At 43.3% G+C, this 21920-nt stretch overlaps 1 protein-coding gene across 2 annotated transcripts in view; it reads right to left on the reverse strand.

Annotated features, from left to right (window-relative positions):
- CWC22 (CWC22 spliceosome associated protein) overlaps positions 1-12546 on the reverse strand; it is a 78708-nt gene extending 66162 nt beyond the window's left edge. The window contains exons 1-5 of one of the 2 annotated variants that reach the window (XM_075831153.1): positions 12323-12546; positions 6415-6482; positions 4808-4972; positions 3757-3996; positions 742-870 (exon numbers count right to left, since the gene is read on the reverse strand). In XM_075831153.1, the coding sequence (XP_075687268.1) occupies positions 742-870; positions 3757-3996; positions 4808-4972; positions 6415-6482; positions 12323-12349 (629 nt within the window). In that variant the 5' untranslated portion in view covers positions 12350-12546. Of the gene's footprint in view, positions 1-741; positions 871-3756; positions 3997-4807; positions 4973-5610; positions 5636-6414; positions 6483-12322 lie in introns of those variants that run through there. The other variant, XM_075831154.1, reaches the window with a different exon arrangement.
- Between the last annotated feature and the right edge of the window lie 9374 nt (positions 12547-21920).

Here is a 21920-nt window from a genome sequence, read left to right on the forward strand (position 1 = left end):
GTGACTGTGGTCCCAGCTGCCTTGAGATCATTAACAAGTTCCCCCCGTGTAGTTTTCGGCTGAGCTCTCACCTTCCTCAGGATCAAGGATACCCCACGAGGTGAGATTTTGCATGGAGCCTCACATCGATTGACAGTCATTTTGTATGTCTTCCATTTTCTTACTATTGCACCAACAGTTGTCTCCTTCTCACCCAGCGTCTTACTTATGGTTTTGTAGCCCATTCCAGCCTTGTGCAGGTCTATGATCTTGTCCCTGACATCCTTAGAAAGCTCTTTGGTCTTGCCCATGTTGTAGAGGTTAGAGTCAGACTGATTAATTGAGTCTGTGGACAGGAGTCTTTTATACAGGTGACCATGTAAGACAGCTGTCTTTAATGCAGGCGCCAAGTTGATTTGGAGCGTGTAACTGGTCTGGAGGAGGCTGAACTCTTAATGGTTGGTAGGGGATCAAATACTTATTTCTCTTTGCACAATGCAAATAAATATATATAATTTTGACCATGTGATTTTATTATATAATCTATCTCTCACTGGTAAAATTAACCTAGCCTAAAAATTCTAGACTGTTCATTACTTTGACAGTGGGCAAACTTACAAAATCAGCAAGGGATCAAATACTTATTTCCTTCACTGTATGGGCAGGTGAAAGGTTCTCTTTAACTGAACATACGACTTATTGTAGAATCTTACAAGCGCAATCTTACATTTTTAAAAGTTAGAGAAAAGGATGATTACTTACCTTCCACGAATAATGTTTTCTTGCAGAATCTCCTGGATAATATGTCCAATGTTAGATACGTTGACTTTGTTGATGAGACCATTAATTGACTTCTTTAATGCTTCCCAGCTCATTCTTTGATAAGCTAAACTGTTTAAGAAAAAAAAAAAATCTCAGAATCCCACAAGACACATTGTACAATATGGTAAGCACTAAACTAAGAACCATCAGTGTGACTGCAATATCGGTCCCAGCAGTCAGAGATACTTGTAGCTTTCCTTATTCTAAGTATAAGGGTATGTTCACACGCGCTTTCAGATGCAATTCGGGCATTTTACGCCTCGAATTACGCCTGAAAAAACGCTCCTAATACGCCTACAAATATCTGCCCATTGCTTTCAATGGGAATTACGATGTTCTGTCCCCACGAGCCTTTATTTTACGCGTCGCTGTCAAAATACGGCAGCAAAAAAAACGTGGTGTGAACAGGGCCTTACTGCATCTCCCGATCTCTCCCAGCAGGGAGGAAGTAAAGGGCTGTAGTAATTCCACATTAATATAGACGTAATGTGCAGTCTGCAAGTGCATGCAGTGAAGGGTAAGTAAAGACATTCTGCAAAATTTACATGTGTTACAAGTGGGCAAATCCACAATGAAAATCTGCAAAATGCCCTAGTTTCCACGCTATTCTTTTCCGCTACATGTGGATGAGGTTCTGTAAGTATTGTACTGTACATGGTTGTGGATTTTCAATGCGGAATCTGCACCAAAAATCCATGACATCTGAACATACCCTAATAAACAGCAGAGCACTTTTTTTTTTCTAGATTAGAAAGTTCAATTTACACATTGAGGTGCACATCCTAAGAGGTTGAGTGTAAACAGGATTTTTTTCCTACATGTTATCCGCTCAGTGCCAGAGAGGAAATGACTGTTTAGAACTTATTTACACTTTATGCTTTGATGCAAAATTGCATGAAGGCGCCCAGAAGTGTAAAATACTGGGTGGCATTTTTACAATTTGTAATGTGTCTACTATCATAAAATCTCGGTAAGGGGGTACAAGATTTTTTATTTTTTTTATAATTCAGGTTTTATTTGTGTGGGTCACAAATGTGAAAATGCTCACGGCAGCAAAAGGGTTAAAAGCAATGGTAATTTCCCCCCAAAACACCTTAGAATGTAGTTCTGTCACATCTTGTTTTCCAGCTCTGTTCTCGTCTCCTGCAAATCTGAACATTTATTAATGACTCCCACTTGATTCCTAGAAATCCCGCCAGCTGGTTCACTTTCCTACCACTCTTGTTCACGTTCCCTTTCCTACCACGCTTGTTCACGTTCCCTTTCCACCCACCCCCTCATACAATTAAAGCTTTAGCAAGCCATTTACTCTTTTTCACTTATATTGTGTTGGATCCTGCTGTCTGACTGAGAGGACACAAAGATGTGTGCAATGTTTGCATCACTTACAGTATTGTATGTACATGTCACAACAGTGAAGCCGACAATGAGGATACGTGCACCTCATGCAGTGGCGGATGCCTCAGTATACAGTAGACTAGTCTATAACGGACACACTACGTTAATCTCCACACATGCTTTATTCTGCCATTGCCCGGTTACTACCTCGTATTTCTTCCCTAAAGAAAATTTTACCTCAGGAAAATAATATAACCCAGACACACTTATTATACTGCAGTAACACAAATAACACTTTCCTGTTACATCGGGGAAAAACACGTTCGGCTCTATTCTATTTTTTTCAACATTATTCTGTTCCATAATTTAAAACAGTCTCCATTACGGATATTAACCATAGTAAAGAACACAAGTTTTTGCATGCGGATTTTGTGGTGTGGTGGGGAAGCTGCTTTACGATGCACCACCAACATGGGACTATATTTTAATGCTAAATTCTGACACTTTCAGGGGAAAGACTTACCTCACTACCGCCAAAAAAATACTTCAAAACAAAGTATTAATTTTATTATCACAGCGACATGTCAGAAGTTTGGATTGGTGGGGGTCCGAGCACAGTGACCCCACCCAATCGCTAGAATGAAGCGGCTGAAGTGCTCGTGTGAGTGCTCAGCAGCTTAGTTTCTGTTCGGCTTTTTCCGGAAAGCCGACGTATCAGAGTACGGGCTCATAGACTTTCTATTGAGTCCGTACACCGATACATTTATTTACGGAAAAAGCCGAAAAGACACGAAGCAGCCGAGCGCTCACAAGAGAGATTCAGCTGCTTCGTTCTAGCGATTGGTGGGGGTTTCAGTGCTCGGACCCCCACCAATCCAAACTTTTGACATGTGACTATGGCAGGTCAGAAGTTTGCCGAACGTTTAGCTACACTTTAAATCATTCCCTCCCCCCACTATTCAAAGGCCTTAGGCTATGTTCACATTTGCATTGGAAGCTCCTCCGTCACAAATTATGTCAATACACTGACAGAACCTGAAATACCTCATTATTGGTAAATGGGGTACATAGTCGCTGGTGGTATTCATCGTACAACGGATACAGCAGATGTGAACAGAGCTTTATCTATCTCTGGTTAAAGAGAATCCTTCCCAGGCAGATAGCAGGCTCCTACAACCACCACATTGGGACCATATAGAAGATAATTTTTTACTTCTTAAAACAATATACTGAAGAATATTCTTATTGTTTTATCTGTGTTTATTTTCACTCAGCTGTTAAGAACCTCAGTCAAAAAATAACCCTATTGACTTCTATGGCAGAGTGTTGTGGGCGTGCTCGGTCATGTGCAGCAGTAACTGTGCAGGTAGGGGAGCGGAGAAGTCTCCATGAACTATCGTCTAGTGTGTCATCCTGCGTTTATCTTACTACACCTTTAAAGTAGAGTGGTAACCTTTCATGGTCATCCTGCCTGAGATGATGAAATGAAAAGTGACATAAATAGGAAAACAAAAAAAACCAAACTAGAAATAACAAAAAATATGTTTAACATTAAAACGATGATTTAGGTAAAGAAACCATTCTAGACCCCCATGCCGGCCCTGTGAAGTCTCTTACCTGCTCTTGTCAGTTATCTGTTCTTGCATCATTCGTAGCTTTGCAGGTGGGATATAAGCTCCACCAGTACGGGTAAGAATTGGATCTAATTCATCTTTCTTTTTCTTTACTGGAGGCTCAGTAGACGGTTGTTCTTCTGAACGTTCTTCACTTCTCCTGGATGGAGGAGGTGATTTTCTATCCCGCCTTCTGTCTGAATCTCTGTCTGGATCTCGTCTTGATCTTTCTCGATCCCTGTCCCTAAGACAAAATGAAAAGATAAATCACTACTATGTTTATTACTAAGAACACTAAGAAAATTGTTCTGGAGCAAAGCATGTCTTTGAACGACTTCGGCTCTGTTCACACTGGCTTCATGGTTTCCTTTGATTCCTGTTCTCCCTGACCAGTAGAATAGTCCAGTTTGCGGCGCTTTACGGTCTGGTAAAAAGAAAAGCGCATTGGGAAGCGAACCGGATCCTTTGCAAAACGGATCCATCATGGATCCTGTCAAAAAGTAACCCCAAAACTTCTACCGATATAAATTGAGCAGTTCAGGTCAACAAATCAGTTTTTACGCAGATTAGAAACAATTCTAAATCTCCAGATGGTTTATAGGAACTGCAGTCTGAACATTTACAATCGGCGGATTCTGGTGGTGACCGCAATAAATCAACTCGAGAGCATGCCAGATGCACGACAGTGTCAAAATTCTAAATCTGCTGTGTATAAATGTTGCTTTTAGTAACTTGTGCGGATTAGAATGTAGAAGGTGGTCTTTTAAAATGGAAACTTTGGTTTTACATTTTCATTTGAATGATCCTCTAAACAATTTTGTTCAAGTGCTGACTTTACTAGGCAGCACCTGAATAAGCTTAGGATGTAACCTAGCGACAGGCCCTACACCCAGCAGGTGACTACATTGGATCTCCCAGGTTCAAGAGACCGCAGCACAGTCACCCACTATCCTGCAACGGCAGGTGGTATGTTTTGTTGACATTGGTGAGCGGTTGTAAACCCCATTTCTTAGCCACTACAGTGAGGCTCCCCACCGACAGCATTAGAAACTTGCCTCATGTATTCTGATCTCTCATATCGTCCATTTCTCGGCCTCTCATCATCATCATACCGGTCACGGTCACTGTAGCCTCTGCCGCGATCAGAGTAGCCTCTATCATGTGGAGAAAGTGACCTGCCTCTATTATGTGGAGAAAGTGACCTGTCTCTTTCCCGATACCTGCAAAGTTCAACGTACAACACATTACACAGTTATACTACATCTAGTAAGAAAACTTTCTGAAAACCTATCGCAGCAGCCGAGGGAAAATAAAGTCACTGTGCTGATCCTCAAATTAGGGTGAACATAGACAGACCGCGTTACACGGAGAACATTTAGAAAATTCATTTACAGTTCATGGTCTGGAAAACTTGTCTAACTATTCTTGAGCATGCTCCCTGCAGCTCTGGTTAAATCATCCATAAATTGATTTAGAGTTTGGCCATGTTCCAAAATCCTGGCACAATCTGCTCTTGTTCCGCTGGCAATGTATGTGAATGGAGTGAAAAATATCTACACACAGAACAATGAACGCACTTTGGATTTCAAAATCGACAGAATGTTCATTATTGGCGCAGGTTGCCTGCTGAAAAGCCACAGATTAGCTCCATTTGGCTTCAGGCCAAGAGATTACACGTAATCATAAAAACCTCTGAAATTTGGTGAAATTAAAATTGCGTGTAATATGCAAATGGGCCAAATGAGTGTGTAATATGCAATTGTGTTAAGAGGATCTGTCGGCTCTCCTGACAGGTCTGTTTTACAAATACTTGCACTCCCCATGTAATAATTCTGGAACATCGTTTTTTTTTTTATACCTCTGCATTGTGTTGTTCCAGTTATTCCTCCTAGAAATGTATGAAAAAAAATGGACAATTAGGCATTACCATTCCCCTTGTAAAAAGGATGTGTCCCTCTATCAACAGTGATTGGACATTGATAGTCTGTGTAGGGACACACCCCCTAACTGGTGGCAACCAGTTGTCAATTTATACATACATTTCTAGGAGGAACAACAGAGGAACGGCACAACGGAGAGTTCTAATAAAAGGTGTTGCTTCATGGGTAATATAAATGTACTAAAAGAGACATGTCAGGAGAGGTAACAAGTCCCCTTTAACACCCAGCTATTTGACTTACGGTTCCCCATAAGCGACATTTCTGAATGTACAGAGACATCATTAGATACAGAAATATTGCATAATACTATATTAATGCTAGCACTATTTAGTGCTACAGTAAAGCATTGATATATTTTTCCAATTTCTCCTACGCAGTGACTTCCTTACTAATACATTTTCACACTTTATTACAGTGCAACTTGGACAATTATCATGGACAATGGCCAAATAGAGCACAAAAAAAACGTTGACTCTCACAGAAGAGGGACTTGGAGCTACGGCTATAACCACGATATAACTGATCTGTAATATGATGCATGTGTGACCTATAAAACACTCGCAGCATTCCCCTTTTTAGTAACTGTCCGTTGGTCCTTCTATAAATTCACAAAGGGCATGGACTTGAAGAAAGGCTGAGTGATGGATGTTTTTGGGCTGGAGGATACTATGCGCTCATGGATTGTCAGCCGATGGTACAATATGATCATTAACAATGCATACCGGTCCTCTGGAGAAGAGCTTCCTCGTCGAGAACTGTGAGTGTCTCGTCTGTCATAACTGGAAGGATTCTGAAAACATGAAGAGAGATTATAAGGAGGATGTAGGTAATTTTTTGAAAAAAACTGTTGAACTGAAACAAAAGGGTTATCCCGATGTTAGACATTTATGGCATATCTACGGGATGGAGGTCGGGGACACCGTTTGAGAAAGGTGCGGATCACAAAGCAGAACCCACAACTAGCAGAAATTTATGACACATCCCATAGATACGCATTAGAAGCCTAAGATGGAAAACCCCTCTACAGTGTCACTAAACAAAAAAACAAAAACAGGCCTAGATTAGACATTACCCAAGTAATGGGTTATAGGAGTGTACATGATCCAAAAGCGGCACATTACCTGTAAAAGTCCAACCCAAACCAATGGTGGGCTGCTTCTATTGCACAGCAGCAATTAATTTTGTGATTCACATGGGCCGGGGTTGGCATTGGAATAGTGGCTGTGTAGGCCATTCAACCATCTGAGACTTTATATATGAATTTAGTAATAAACATGTTCACACGGCGGATTGTTGTGCATATTACGGAGTGTAAACCGCACGTATTCAGTGAGTAAACACACTTGAAAATTACCCATACATAGCGTCCCATTAATTATAATCGGAGGCCACCCGGTATAAAGGGTACTGAAAATCACTTCACGAAAAAAAAAAAAGTAGCTACATGCCACTTCTGGATACGGTTTCCGTCTGTAATCTACATTGGGGGACTAATATACATGTGGACTCGCAGAAACTGAAATTGCAGATCTGTGACAGAAATCTGAGGGTAAGGGTATGTGCACACACACTAATTACGTCCGTAATTGACGGACGTATTTCGGCCGCAAGTACCGGACCGAACACAGTGCAGGGAGCCGGGCTCCTAGCATCATACTTATGTACGACACTAGGAGTCCCTGCCTCGCTGCAGGACAACTGTCCCGTACTGTAATCATGTTTTCAGTACGGGACAGTAGTTCCACGGAGAGGCAGGGACTCCTAGCATCGTACATAAGTATGATGCTAGGAGCCCGGCTCCTTGCACTGTGTTCGGTCCGGGACTTGCGGCCGAAATACGTCCGTCAATTACGGACGTAATTAGTGTGTGTGCACATACCCTAAGGCTTCATTCACATCTGTGTCAGGGTTCCGTTCATGGGTTCCATCACAACTTTCCACCAGGGGAGCCAATGAACGGAAACCATAGCTTTCTGTTTGCATTACCATTGATTTCAATGGTAATGCTTCAGTTGCAAATGGTTTCCGTTTATCTATGTTCCCTAAGGTTTCCTTTTTTGCAGAATCAATAGCGTAGTTGACTGTGTTATGGATTCCGCCGAAAAAACAGAAAGCTTACAGAACGGAGACAAACTGTTTCCGTTTGGTTCTATTCATGGATTCCCCTGACAGAAAGGTCTGACAGAACCCATGAACGGAAGCCCGACGCAGATGTGGACAAAGCCTAAGCGTCTCCACATTACGCTGCAATTTTTCGGACGGAAAGTCCTGCGGGTTCCAGCTCAGATGCGCTGCGTGGTTTTGACACAGTATCCATCCCGTAGGAAACCCGGCCTAAAGCTGCCAGACTGAGAACTAGTTTACATACCTACAGTATGACTCTTTCTAATAATAGTATGGACCATTTATTCCAGCAAAGTCAACATACCGTACATAAAGAGCAAAAGACAAGCAGTACAACTGGATAGATTTCATTGTAGGGTTGTCACGATACCAGAATTTGGACTTCGATACCGATACTTCGTTTAGCATTGCGATTTCGATACCAATTTCGATACTTTGCCAACAGTAATGAAAAAAATAAATTTCTTCCGTTTTCTGATGTGAGGCGCGACGTGTGATGAATTTTGAATGCGCCTCACATTAATAGTAATTAATCCCATCCTGTTTCTCAGTCATAATGGGTTAATGTGTGAGGTACATGATGGGGTTAATTACTATTAATGTGAGGAACATGGAGGTTAAATTCATCGCACCTCGCGCCTCACATTAATAAGTGATAGAAAGCCGTACACATTATAAATGATGCAAAAAAATTGTTGCGCGCGCCATTACTGAATGTGTGTATTTTATGTATGGAGACTTATTTTGCAGGGTAATGAACATACAGACAAGCAGTAGAAGACTGAATTCAATGAAATGCTCAGCCCTTAGTCAGTCTTCTACTGCTTGTCTGTATGTTCATTACCCTGCACATAAACCAATCACGTTCTCCGAATATTCACAGCGCAACCAATCTGAAAGTTTACAGTGCTTGGGAATAAGTGACTGGGGCAGAAGAGGATGGAGGCGCAGCCTTATATAGTGGATCCCCAGCAGCATTTTAAAAAAACAGGATCCTGACCTGTCCACAGAGTTTAAGGCAGCACAGAGTATTTCAGGAGCCGCGTTCTGCTCCCGTAGGTAAACGGGGTAGCAGCACTGCGAAGACCGCACGGAGAATTCACTGGCGGTCAGGATAGAACGTAGCAGCTAGATGAGGGGAACACACCCAGCAAGTGAGACACAACAGTGCTGTTAGCTATACAGCTGACGGCTGTCAGCCGTGCAGTAGGATCTTGTGCGGGGTGGTGACTTGCCAATCACGTGAAGGTGTTATTGAGGACAGGAGTGGAGGAGAGGTAACAGACAGAGCTACGTAATGGTAAGAGCAGAGTTCACAGCAGCACAGAATATTTCAGGAGAGGAGCGTGCAGATGTTGGGGAGTGTATGACGCTGACTGGTTACTGATTGGTCAGCGTCATACACGTAAACACGCCCAGTTAAAAACAATACACGCCCAGTTGGACATAACGAAAAAAAAACGCCCAGTTGTCCATTTCAAAGCTCATTTGCATAAATATAAAATAGCTCATAACTTGGCCAAAAATGAACGTTTTTAAAAAAACAAAACGTTACTGTTCTCTACATTGCAGCGCCGATCACATGCAATAGGAGATAAAGATTTGAGAATCTGGTGACAAAGCCTCTTTAAACGAGTACAAATTTGAAATTGATCCAATAAGGTTCAATCTGGGTTCCATTTTTACTGTTTTGCAACAGATGCCCTTGACTTTATTATATACATTGTATTTTATTATCTAGCAGAAAATATCTACAACAAATACTCCACTCGTAAATAGTCTAAAAACTCAAATCTGGTGGAACAATTGGCTCTTCTCAATGACCTGACTGGCTATATTCACACCACGCTTGTGCCCTATGTCCTATATAGTCACATTATATGACATCATGGCATATACCACAGAATACATCTGACATAGACCAAAAAGGTGATGTGAACAGGGCCTTACTGTTACAAGACCTCATACCGGACCATATTGCACAACAAAGGGAACCGGTCAGTAGGTTTGGAGCCACGAAACCGCCAGCATGCCGTTATGGTGCTGGGATTTAGTGCTACAAACTAGGGATGTCACGATACCAGAATTTGGACTTCGATACCGATACTTCGCTTAGTATTGCGATTTCGATACTTTGCCAACAGTAATAAAAAAAAAAAAAGTTCTTCCATTTTCTGATGTTTGGCGCGTGATGTGATGATGAATTTAACCTCCACGTGCCTCACATTAATAATAATTAACCCCATCATGTACCTTACATATTAACCCATTATGACTGAGAAACATGATGGGGTTAATTACTATTAATGTGAGGCACGTGGAGGTTAAATTCATCGCTCCTCGTGCCTCACAATAAGTGAAAGAAAGCCGTTTTTATTTTATTTTTTTACAGCGCACACATCATAAATGATGCAAAAAACTTGTTGTGCAGGTTATTACGGCCACGCCAATACGAATGTGTATATTTTATGTATTGAGACTTATTTTAATGTTTATTGTAAAAAAAGGTGTACATGTTTTTTTAACATTACTTTATTTTTTAAACTTTAATGTACTGGCATATATCTATATACCGATAATAATGTACTGGTATATATCTATATTACAGTACATTAGCCTGTGTACTGATAGTACACAGCAGTTGTTAGGACATACCGAAGTATGCCCCAACAACAGGAAATATGGTAGGACAGCCCTGGGGTCTGTCTGGCCATATATGGTATGTCCCTCAATCGCGTCACAGGAATTCCCTGTGACGCGATCCAAAGGGCATCCCCCCCTTCTCATTTTCCCCTGAATGCTGCAGTTGGCTTTGATCGCAGCATTCAAGGGAATAACGGCGGAGATGAGAGGTTTCTCTGATCTCCGCCGTTATAGAGCGGGGCTGCGGCTGTGTAATACAGTCATCGCCCCACTCCTGACAGTTAGTGCGTGTAGCGTGAGGAGATGCGGCCGGCGCTGCACTAATGAGCGGCGGTTCAGGCACTGAGGACAGAACACAGGGGTGTTTTGCAGTGCGCCCGCCATGTTCAGTCTTCAATGTTGCCGCTCATTAGTGCAGCGCCGGCCGCATAACATCATCCTGACGGCACGCACTTGTTATCGGGACTCAGGAGCGCGGCAATGACTGTATTACACAGCCGCAGCTCCGCTCTCATACATTCATGTGTTACTATACTGAGCTGTGCGTTCGTACAGCCAAGTATTAAAAATACATGAAATAACGGTATCGAACCGTTTGGGGATGCAGAGTAAAGAAACAGTATCGAAGTTTCGATGCATCGTACATCCCTACTACAAACCAGCCGGCGTTAGACAATAGTTTGTGAAAGAACTTACAAGTTAGCGAGGAGTCTGATAAATGAGTCCTGTGGCGTTCGGCCCATACGCGTTACACAGATGTAGCCGAGGAAAGGACAACCCACTTCACTGTGCATGTGCAGTGTACGGTCCTCGGCTACATCTGTGTAACGCGTATGGGCCGAACGCCACAGGACTCATTTCCCAGACTCCTCGCTAACTTGTAAGTTCTTTCACTAACAACTGCCAAAACGGGCAGTTTTGTAGCACTAAGGCCCCATGCACACGACCGTAAAATCACCCGTAATCATGGACCGTAATTACAGGCCCATTCATTTCTATGGACGACGGACACCTTCCCGTATGTCTACGTGATGGTGTCTGTGCCGCAGAGAATGGCCTAAAAAAATAGGACATGTCCTAGTTTTTTTATTTTACAGACCGTGCTCCTATACTTTATAATGGGAGCGCGGCCCGTAAAAAAAATACGGGTCGTAATTACGGGCACAGTCCCATGCGTGAAGCCTAAATCCCAGCTCTTTAACGACATGCTGGTGCTTTCGTGGCACCAAACCTACTGACAGGTTCCCCTGAACACGCAAGTATATACAGGTCCTTGAGTTGCCTGCTAACCTGAGGACCTGTATGTTTTTTAACATTAGTTTCTGGTTTGCAGATCTACCAGGTTGTGCAACCTCTGCAGACGATCTAATGTCTATCATGGTGGCAGGTGACCACCTTCAGTTTATTATAGCTCAGATCCAACAAAACCCCCTTTAAAAGAGTCACAAATGCAATATTTCAACGTGGCTGCCATCGCAGCTCTGGCAGGGAATGTCTCCCAGCTTACTCTAGAACCTGAACGGCAGATCTGCATCACTAGACAGTAGGAAAGCTGGGTGACAATCGCTGTGAGGTGGTGACCATATTGTGGTCACCTAGCTATCCTAAAAAAAATGTTTTATCAGGAATTATACGCGGAAGGGTCATATATGAGCTCCACAGCTGCTGAGGACAACTGTCTCTCCCATAGCTTCAATCTGTGGCTCAACACCTGTTGTGAAACTACAACTCCCAGTATGCCCAGACAGCTGCTAGCTGTCCAGGCATGCTGGGAGTTGTAGTTTAAAAACATAGGCTGATCACTCGTTAAGTACATAATAAAGCTGTATGCTGAGCTGAACCCTCAGTAAAGGACATACTCACTCTGATGTGCGCCACGCTGCTCTTCATGATACTGGAACAGCCGCCTTACTATAGTACACGATAAAGCGCCCGCTCCGGTGTGCAGTCTAAATCCGCGAACAGTTTTTTGCGGTATCGAGTTCGAACTTTCTCCGCTCTCTAGTCCCGATCTTAAAACTAACCAATACCGTCACACACACCATACACACGGTACCAGTGCTTACTTCCGGTCTCCCAGCGTTCCCTCACGTGACATTCCTGAGATGAACGGCTGCCGGCAGAGGACAAACATCATGAAAAGCGTTTTAACCTCTAAATAATTTTTTCGTTTTTCACTCCCTGCCTTCCAAAAGCCATAACTTTTTTATTTTTTTCCGTCAACTAAGTATGAGGGTTTGTTTTTTGCGGGATAAGTTTTTCATGGCACCATAAAATGTATTCGGAAACTGAAAAAATATATATCTGTGGAGTGCAATGGGTGAAAATCATTGATGCTATTTTTTTGGGGGGGGGGGTTTCGTTTTTACGGGGTTCATGGTGCGGGTAAAACGACATGTTTACTTTATCCTATGGTTGATTACGCCTATACCGAATCTATATTTTTTTTTTAGGTTTTAGGTTTTACCATCACCACATTCTGAGATTCATAACTTTTATATTTTTCTGTCGACTGAGCGGTGTGAAGGCCTTTTTTTTTTGCGGGGGTGAGATGTAGTTTTTATTTGTATCATTTTGGGGTACATGAGACTTTTTGATCACTTTTTATTACATTTTTTGGGGATATAAGATGACCAAAAAACAGCAATTTGGGCGTTTTCATTTTTTTACAGCAAGTTAAATAACGTTATATTGTAGTAGTTCAGACTTTTATGGACACGGCGATACCAGTTATGTTAAGTTTTAATTTTTTTAACATTATTTTAGGGAAAAAATTTGAAAAAGTTTTTTTTTCTAACTTTTAATATATATGTATTTGTTTTTTTGGTACACTACTGAAAACATGAATTATTTTTTACACTTTTCATTAGTTCCCTTAGGCAGGGTTCCCACATTGTGGTGTAGTTTTTCCGGCGGGATTTCTGCTGCAGAAAGCTGCAGTAGAAAAAAAAACTTTCATACTTACCCTGGCCGTTGTCATGGGGACGCGTCCCTCCTTTGCCACCTGGTCCGGCTCCCTGGATGATGCGATCACATGGGATGAAACATCCTCCCAGGAGGCCGGACTGCATCAAGAAGCAGGGAGTTCTGGGTAAGTACGATTTTTCTTCCTGAGTTGCGATTTTTGCGACGAAATGGCTATTTGTTGCAGGTTTTGCGTCCCCATTAAATGCAATGGGGAAAACCCGCGACAGATAATCAACCAAAACGCAGCATAAATTAACATGCTGCAGGTTTAAATTCCCCACCGCAGGTCAATTCATTAATGTTTTTGCTGCGTTTTTATTCCACAGTATGGGCACGAGATAACATAGCTGCTATTGTAAGTGCTGCGGATTTTTTGCACAGTATTCCGTAGCATTCGTGGGATTCAGTGGGAACCTGGCCTTAGGGGATTTGAATCAGTGATCGTCAGACACCTCACATCGTCAGATCGCTGGTACAATACACTGCAATACTAATGTATCGCAGTGCATTGTTATTTTTGAAGGCTCCTGTTAAGCCCCGAGGGGGCCGTCCCTCTTTCTAATGGCTTAGATGCCACGGTCGCTATTGACCGCGGCATCTACATAGTTAAACAGCCAGGATCAGAGTGATTGTATCTTCCCCTTTGTGATGATATTTGTTAAGTTTAGATTGTCCTTAGGTGGCTCAATATAGGGAGTAAATACATAATTAACAGCCTAAATGTCATCTACAGCAGGGCTTCTCAAACTTTTTCTACTGGGGTCGTCACCACCTAAAACAGGGGTCTCAAACACGGCCGCACACAGAAAATAATTGAAGTTGACGGGCTGCATTACTTTCAAATTTGGTACAATACAAAATTATTGTTAATCCGTTATTTGAGCTATTATAATAATACTACATTCCTATAAAAATAACAGTAATACCCCATTACTATAATAATACCGCTAGGTTTCAACTTATATGAAATTTGCGAGTTTACTCCAAGTGCTTATTTTAACAATCCAGTTTAAGTGTCACTAAATGCAGTCTGGCTGCTTAGTTGGCAGCGTTTGGCAGACACAAGAATGTCAAGATTGGGCAGCCCCTTTTTAGATAGTGCCAGTGCCTTCTGTAGATAATGCCACATTTTCCCTCTGTAGATACTCCCCTATTGTCCTCTGTAGATAGTGCCACACCCACCATAGATAATGCCACAGTGCCCTCTGTAGATGGTGCCACAGTGCCCTCTGTAGATAATGCCACAGTGCCCTCTGTAGATAGTGTCACACTCCCGTAGAATCCCCGGCCAGAGCGTCGGCTCCTCTCCTGGAGGAGCCCCTGACGTCACTGTCCATAAATGGACAGTGCCGTCAGGTGCTCCTCCTGGCCTGGAATCCCCGGCCAGAGCATTGCCGACGCTCTGGCCGAAGATTCCTCTCCTGAAGGAGCTACTGACCTCACTGTCCTTATATGGACAGGGACGTCAGGGGCCACCCCTAGGAGCGGAAGCCCCAGCCTAGGGTTGTCACGATAACAGAATTTGGACTTCGATACCGATACTTTGTGTAGTATTGCGATACTCGATACCAAAACGATACTTAAAAAAAAAAGTTCTTCCATTTTCTGATGTGAAGCACGTGGGGTGATGTTTTTTTGAACCTCCATGTGCCTCACATTAATAGTAATTAACCCCATCATGTTCCTCACAGTCATGATGGACAACATTGGGTTAATGTGTGAGGTACATGATGGGGTTAATGACTATTAATGTGAGGCACATGGAGGCTCAAAATTCATAATACCTCGTGCCTTACAATCATAGATTGTAAGCTCTTGCGAGCAGGGTCTTCACTCCTCAGGTTTGAATTGTAAATTAACTTTGTCACTATGTAATGTCTGATACCTGATCATTTTCTTTCTCCCATTGGTCATAGTTTATAATCATTCCATCTTTTAGTCCCCATGCACACGACCGTGATATACAGTCGGTCCGTGATATACAGTCCGCATGTCAGCCGCATGTCCCGGACCGAACACAGTGCAGGGAGCCGGGTTCCTAGCATCATAGTTATGTACGATGCTAGGAGTCCCTGCCTCTTCATGGAACTACTGTACCGTACTGAAAACATGATTACAGTACGGGACATTTGTCCCGCAGCGAGGCAGAGACTCCTAGAATCGTACATAACTATGATTCTAGGAGCCCGGCTCCCTGCACTGTGTTCGGTCTGGGACATGCGGACCGAACACGGTCGTGTGCATGGGGCCTAATGGAAATCAGTTCTCTATGTACTGTCTTCCTGAGGGGCTTGTGCTTACATACAACTGCCAATATGAACAGGAAGCGAGGAGCTTCTGAAGTTTCAGACTACCTCGGACTCCCTGTAGCCTATGCAGCAAAGCTGGAGTCGCTGATCATTACTAATGGCGCAGAGGTAAAAAGCAGCCAAATAAAATAGTAAAATAAATAGCAGGTAAGTATTTCCTAAAGGTTTATGTATCTATTTTTATATATACTGAACAACATATCACATGACTGAATGGCTATGAAATATGATGGTACATTTTTGCTGTAGGGCATGTTAACTGTTTTCGCCTAGTGATTTATATAAGATATAAGCCATATTGTTTTTTCCTATCTCCATTGTTTGCTGAATACTGAATCTCATTAGTGGAGATCCAGTGAACATAGCAGATGAATAGATTGCCTACCAGACAGTGTTATATGTGATGTGCTGAACACATAGACATATGCTAACTATTTACTTACAACTTATTATTTACTATTTTTTAAAATCTAATTCAAAACCCAATCGTTTTGTTTTTCTTTACGGTGATCTCAAGTTTTGTTGTATTCTGCTTTTCTAGCTGCTTTTTTTTCTCTGTATAATATTTGACTGTCCTTTTCTCCACACTCGATGTCACATCGGGGGGAGTGAGAGGCGCCCCACAACATCTTTAATACAGTGCATTTGGAAAGTCTTCAGACCCTTTCACTTTTTTCAGATTTTGTTATGTTATGTTTAGGCCTTGTGCTAAAATAAAAAACAAATTCAAGTTTTTCCCAATCATTCTGCACTCAACACCTCATAATGACAAAGTGAAATCTTAGTAATCTTGGCTAATTTAATGAAAAGGAAAAACTAGGGTTATCGCTCTCAAATGGCGGGGAGAATTTAATAATCACTATTGACAGAGAAATAGATGGGCAGCAATACACAAGACCGATGTTGCAGCAATTGGAAGGATTTTCTTCATCATTTCTTCAGGGCAATTACAAATGTACTGAGCTACATGAACAGTTAGTCGTTAGTAACAAACCAACAGATTTAAAATTTTGCCTCTGGGTCTAATTTTACTTTCCAAACGTATTGTACACTCGGATCAGTTAAAGAGAGTAAAAATAATTCTGATTATCACAGTAGCAATTTTGGAGCATCTTAGAACTCTACGTTGTGCTGTTCCTCTGTTATTCCTCCTGTAGATTTATAAATAAATTGACAACTGAGTGTTACCAGTTGGAGCTGTGTCTCTACATAGACAATGTCTAGTCAGTGCTTACAGAGTGAGGGGGGATTCACACGAGCGTGTATTCGGTCCGTGCGGGCCGCGTGGTTTTCACGCGGCACGCATGGACCAATACAAGTCTATGGGGCAGTACAGACGTGCTTTTTGCGCAGCGTTTGTCTGCTGCGCAAAAAGCGCGACATGCTCAATATCTCAGCGTATTTCGCGCATCACGCACCCATTGAAGTCAATGGGTGCGTGAAAACCACGGCTTCTCCAGGAGCGGAATCCCCGGCCAGAGCGGGATCCGGCCGTCGGGTATTCCGCTCCTACAGGGAGCTACAGTGGGGCTATCTATGGAGGGGTTGCTATCAACAGGCAGGGGGTGCTATCTACTGGGGGGGTTCTATCTACATAGGGGGTGCTATCTACAGGGGTTGTCAGAGGGAGCCCCTAACGCCACTGTCCATATAAGGACAGTGACATCAAGGGCTTTTGCAAGACAGGAGTCGCCGGCCAGAAGGCCAGAAATCTTGCGATGCTCTGGCCGGAGACTCCATAGTTGAGAGACCTGAGTTCACTGTCCATATATGGACAGTGCTGTCAGGGGCTTCCCCGGACTCAGTGCTCAAAGTAGCGCTGTGTGCGGGGAGTCCTTGGCCAGGATACGTTTTTACGGGCCATTACAAGTATCGATTTCTAAATATTGATATGACCTATTTTTTGACAGCTGGTATTCACGGGCTGAATCGTCCGTCACATGGCCGTTTTTCACTGTCGTGTGATAAAGGCCTGAGGGTGTGTGCTAAATTGTTGCCTTTCTTGGTGCAACCAAGGCAAAAAGTATTTTACTGTAACTGTAAATTGCCAGCTGTGAATGAACCCTAAGGGGGGATTCACACGAACGTGTATTCTGTCCGTGCGGGCCGCGTGGTTTTCACGCGCCACGCACAGACCAATACAAGTCTATGGGGCAGTACAGACAGTCCGTGCTTTTTGCGCAGCGTTTGTCAGCTGCGCAAAAAGCGCGACATATCTCTGCGTATTTCGCGCATCACGCACCCATTGAAGTCAATGGGTGCGTGAAAACCACGCAGGTCGAACGGAAGCACTTCCGTGCGAACCGACTGAAACAGCGCACCAGCTGTCAAAAGGATGAATGTAAACAGAAAAGCACCACGTGCTTTTCTGTTTCCAAACATCCAAACGGAGTGTCTTTGAGATGAGTGAACCCGGACAACCGAACCGAACTTCACCGGGTTCGGCCGAACTCGTTTTGGCCGAACCCGGCAAAAAAATTATCGGTACGCGACGTCAGGAGATAGTCACTGTCCAGGGTGCTGAAAGAGTTAAACTGTTTCAGCACCATGGACAGTGACTTCCGATCCCAATATACATAAACCTGTAAAAAAAAAAACGAAGTTCTGACTTACCGATAACTCCCGGCTTCTTCCTCCAGTCTGACCTCCCGGGATGACAATTCAGTCCAAGTGACAGCTCCAGCCAATCACAGGCCAAGCACAGGCTGCAGCGGTCACATGGACTGGCGCGTCATCCAGGGAGGTGGGGCCCGATGTCGAGAGGCGCGTCACCAAGGACGCGTCACCAAGGCAACGGCCGGGAAGTTCTCGGTAAGTACGAACTTTTTCTTTTTTTTCAACAGGTTTTTCGATATTGTGTTCGGCATTCACTGTCGAGGGTGCTGAAAGAGTTAGCTCTTTCAGCACCTTGGACAGTGACGGGCGTCGACTAGCCTCATCTCTATGATGGTGGCTGCGCGAAAATCACGCAGCCGCGCATCATACACTCATGACACACGCAGCTGTCAAATGATTTTTGCGCGCGCAAAACGCTGCGTTGTTTGCGTGCGCAAAAACGCAACGTCCGTCTGTATTTGCCCTGAAACTGTGCCCTTAGAGCAAGTAGAAAGGTAACACCCAGTTGTCAAATTACTCACAAATTTTTAGGAGAAATAAAAGAGGAACGACGCAAAGTAGAGCTGTAAGAAATTTTGTTCCAGAATTGTTATTTCATGGGGAATACAAGTATTTACTAAAACAGACATGTCAAGAGAGTTGACAGATCCTCTTTAATATCGGCTGGGACAGTGGTTTGTCGGCTAAGTGGCAACCCTACCTCTGAATTGAAAAAAAAAGAGTGTTCTCATTCACTGACAGTAAACAAATATCTTGAAAATGGTGAGGAATGGAAACAAAGAATATTAGAAAGATGTATAACTTTTCATTTATACAGTGATTAAACTTTACTAACCTAAAACCAGAAAACCCCCTTTAACTTATTTTATGCTAGTGTATTATATATTTACAGTATTGCTATTTTTTATTTTTTTCTTATTTCTATTAGTTTATTCGCTTTGCTTTGTTGCATTTTCATTGACATTGTTGCATTCCCTGTGCACCTCCTATGCTGTTTATGGTACAATACAGGTTACCTTAAAACAGTTTTGACAAGTGCTTTACCACAGTTCGGCCTTAGCAATGCCCCACTCACAACAGTTGGATAATTAGCAGACAGACCAGAACAAGTAAAAATCTAGACCAAGACCTTGATCATGGCTACGATGCGGGAGAAACAGAAGCATACTTAGAGAAATAGTGAGAACCAAACTATCACATTAGTATGCAGTTCTAAGGAGCATAGTCTGGACTAGCCAAACATTAAAACCAGGAGATCAATGTAATATCAGGAAGCGTACAGAAAAATAGCCGGCACAGGCAAGAAATTTAGAACAAGTCCTCAAAGTAGCGAATATTTTACCAAATCAGAACCAGGAGAAAAAGTCAAATGAAGACAAAAACTGGACATCATTGGAACTCATGATCGAAATAGGTGGCAAAGCTGAAGATTAGATAGGGACTGACTGAAAGCCACAGAGGGATTTAAATACCTTGCTACCAATAATGTGATCAAGTGGTTCTGTTTAGCATGGTAACAAGATGCAGCCACAGGGAGCAAGTAGGAACAAGATCTACTAAGTAAATTAGATAAGCTTGCTGGAAACGTTGGCACCAACATAGCTACGATTAGATGAAGGCCTTACTGAGAGGTAGTAAAGGAATATCTCTGACTTGGAATAGACTGAACAACCATTATATTAGGAGTAACATGTTCCAGCCAAGTGGTGACTGGATCTAGACTTAGGTTTGTTGAATCGGCATATATATCAGGGGAGGTACCTGGAAACCCCTGAGTAGTGGTGTTAAAGAGGCTCTGTCACCAGATTATAAGTGCCCTATCTCCTACATAATCTGATCGGCGCTTCAATGTAGAAAACAGTGGTTTTTATTTTGAAAAACAATCATTTTTGAGCAAGTTATGAACAATTTTACATTTCTGCTAATTAGTTTCTTAATGCCCAACTGGGCGTTTATTAACTTTTGACCAAATGGGCGTTGTAAAGAGAAGTGTATGAGGCTGACCAATAAGCGTCATACACTTCTCTCCATTCATGTCCATCTGTATTCACAGCACAGCGTGATCTTGCGAGATCATGCTGTCCTGTCACATACACCCACAGTAACTTTATCGGTGTCTTGAGAGTGAATAGACATTGCCTCCAGCCAGGATGCGATGTCTATTCACACTCCCGACAGATCACGCTGTGCTGTGTGAGTAAGTTTCACATAAACTTTACCGAAGTGTCGTATGAAGAATAAAATAAAATTATAGTTATGTTTTCCTGGTAAGGACAACTACCATTAGCCTGTTCACCATCCCATCAACGGATATCAATCATACTTGAATTCACATACCTTCTGTAAAATTGATGGGGCATTTTGCCATCTTCACCATAGGCACCAACACACTAGGAACCCCCCTTTAGAATGTAGGGGTAAACTTCATTCCTTAAAGAAGAATTAGTTTGTTCATTTGTATATATTCAGCTACAAGCAATGATGGTTGGCTCGTTTGAGTCTAAATTCTTTGGTGCCGGGAGAAACGACCCAGATGCCACCTTAGTTAGTTGTTTGCTCCCCATAAGAGCTCTGGGGATATTACCAGTGTAGCTATGCTGCACCCTCACCATAGGGGCGTTGCCTAGTACTTAAAAGGCAGCTGTTCCCAGCATTATGTGTCCAGTTTGCGAGCAAAGTCTGAGATATTTTCTGTGATACAAGCTGCTGTGAGAGAGAAGCTGCCGAGCACGTGTGCTGGCCCTAAGTCTGTAGCGGGCATTGACGGAGCATTGAAGGGTATTTACTGGTGACGGGTAGGAGCCTCTCCGTGGGTTGCCCGTGAGCCGCTGTGTGTTATGGGTGACAGGCAGAAGCCTCCTCGTGCAGTGGAGCAGAGCAGTGGAGGAGCCTGTTGAGACCTAGTTCAGGGTCCTCGAATCTGTGAGGATGTACCCTTTATAAGGGAGGAGCAGTGGCGGATCATCACTAGGCCCAACCACACATGACCGCTTGGGCCCCCTCATGCCCGGTGGCGTCGCTAGGGGGCTATGTGTGGCGCTATCTACAGGGGGCTGTGTGTGATACTATCTACAGAGGGCTGTGTGTGGGGCGCTTTCTACAGGGGGCTGTGTGTGACGCTATCTACAGGGGGCTGTGTGTGGCGCTATCTACAGGGGGCTGTGTGTGACGCTATCTACAGGGGGCTGTGTGTGGCGCTATCTACAGGGGGCTGTGTGTGGCGCTATATACAGGGGGCTGTGTGTTGCTGTCTACAGGGGCTGTATGATGCTGTCTACAGGGGGCTGTGTGTGGCGCTATATACAGGGGGCTGTGTGTGGCGCTATCTACAGGTGCTGTGTGTGGCGTTATCTACAGGGGGTTGTTTGTGACGCTATCTACAGGGGGCTGTGTGTGGCACTATCTACAAGGGGCTGTGTGATGCTGTCTACAGGGGCTATGTGATGCTGTCTACAGGGGGCTATGTGATGCTGTCTACAGGGGGCTATTTGATGCTGTCTACAGGGGGCTGTGTGTGATGCTATCTACAGGAGGCTGTGTGTGATGCTATCTACAGGGGGCTGTGTGTG

The sequence above is a fragment of the Rhinoderma darwinii genome, chromosome 6 (assembly GCF_050947455.1).
Source record: "Rhinoderma darwinii isolate aRhiDar2 chromosome 6, aRhiDar2.hap1, whole genome shotgun sequence".
Lineage (NCBI taxonomy): Eukaryota > Metazoa > Chordata > Amphibia > Anura > Rhinodermatidae > Rhinoderma > Rhinoderma darwinii.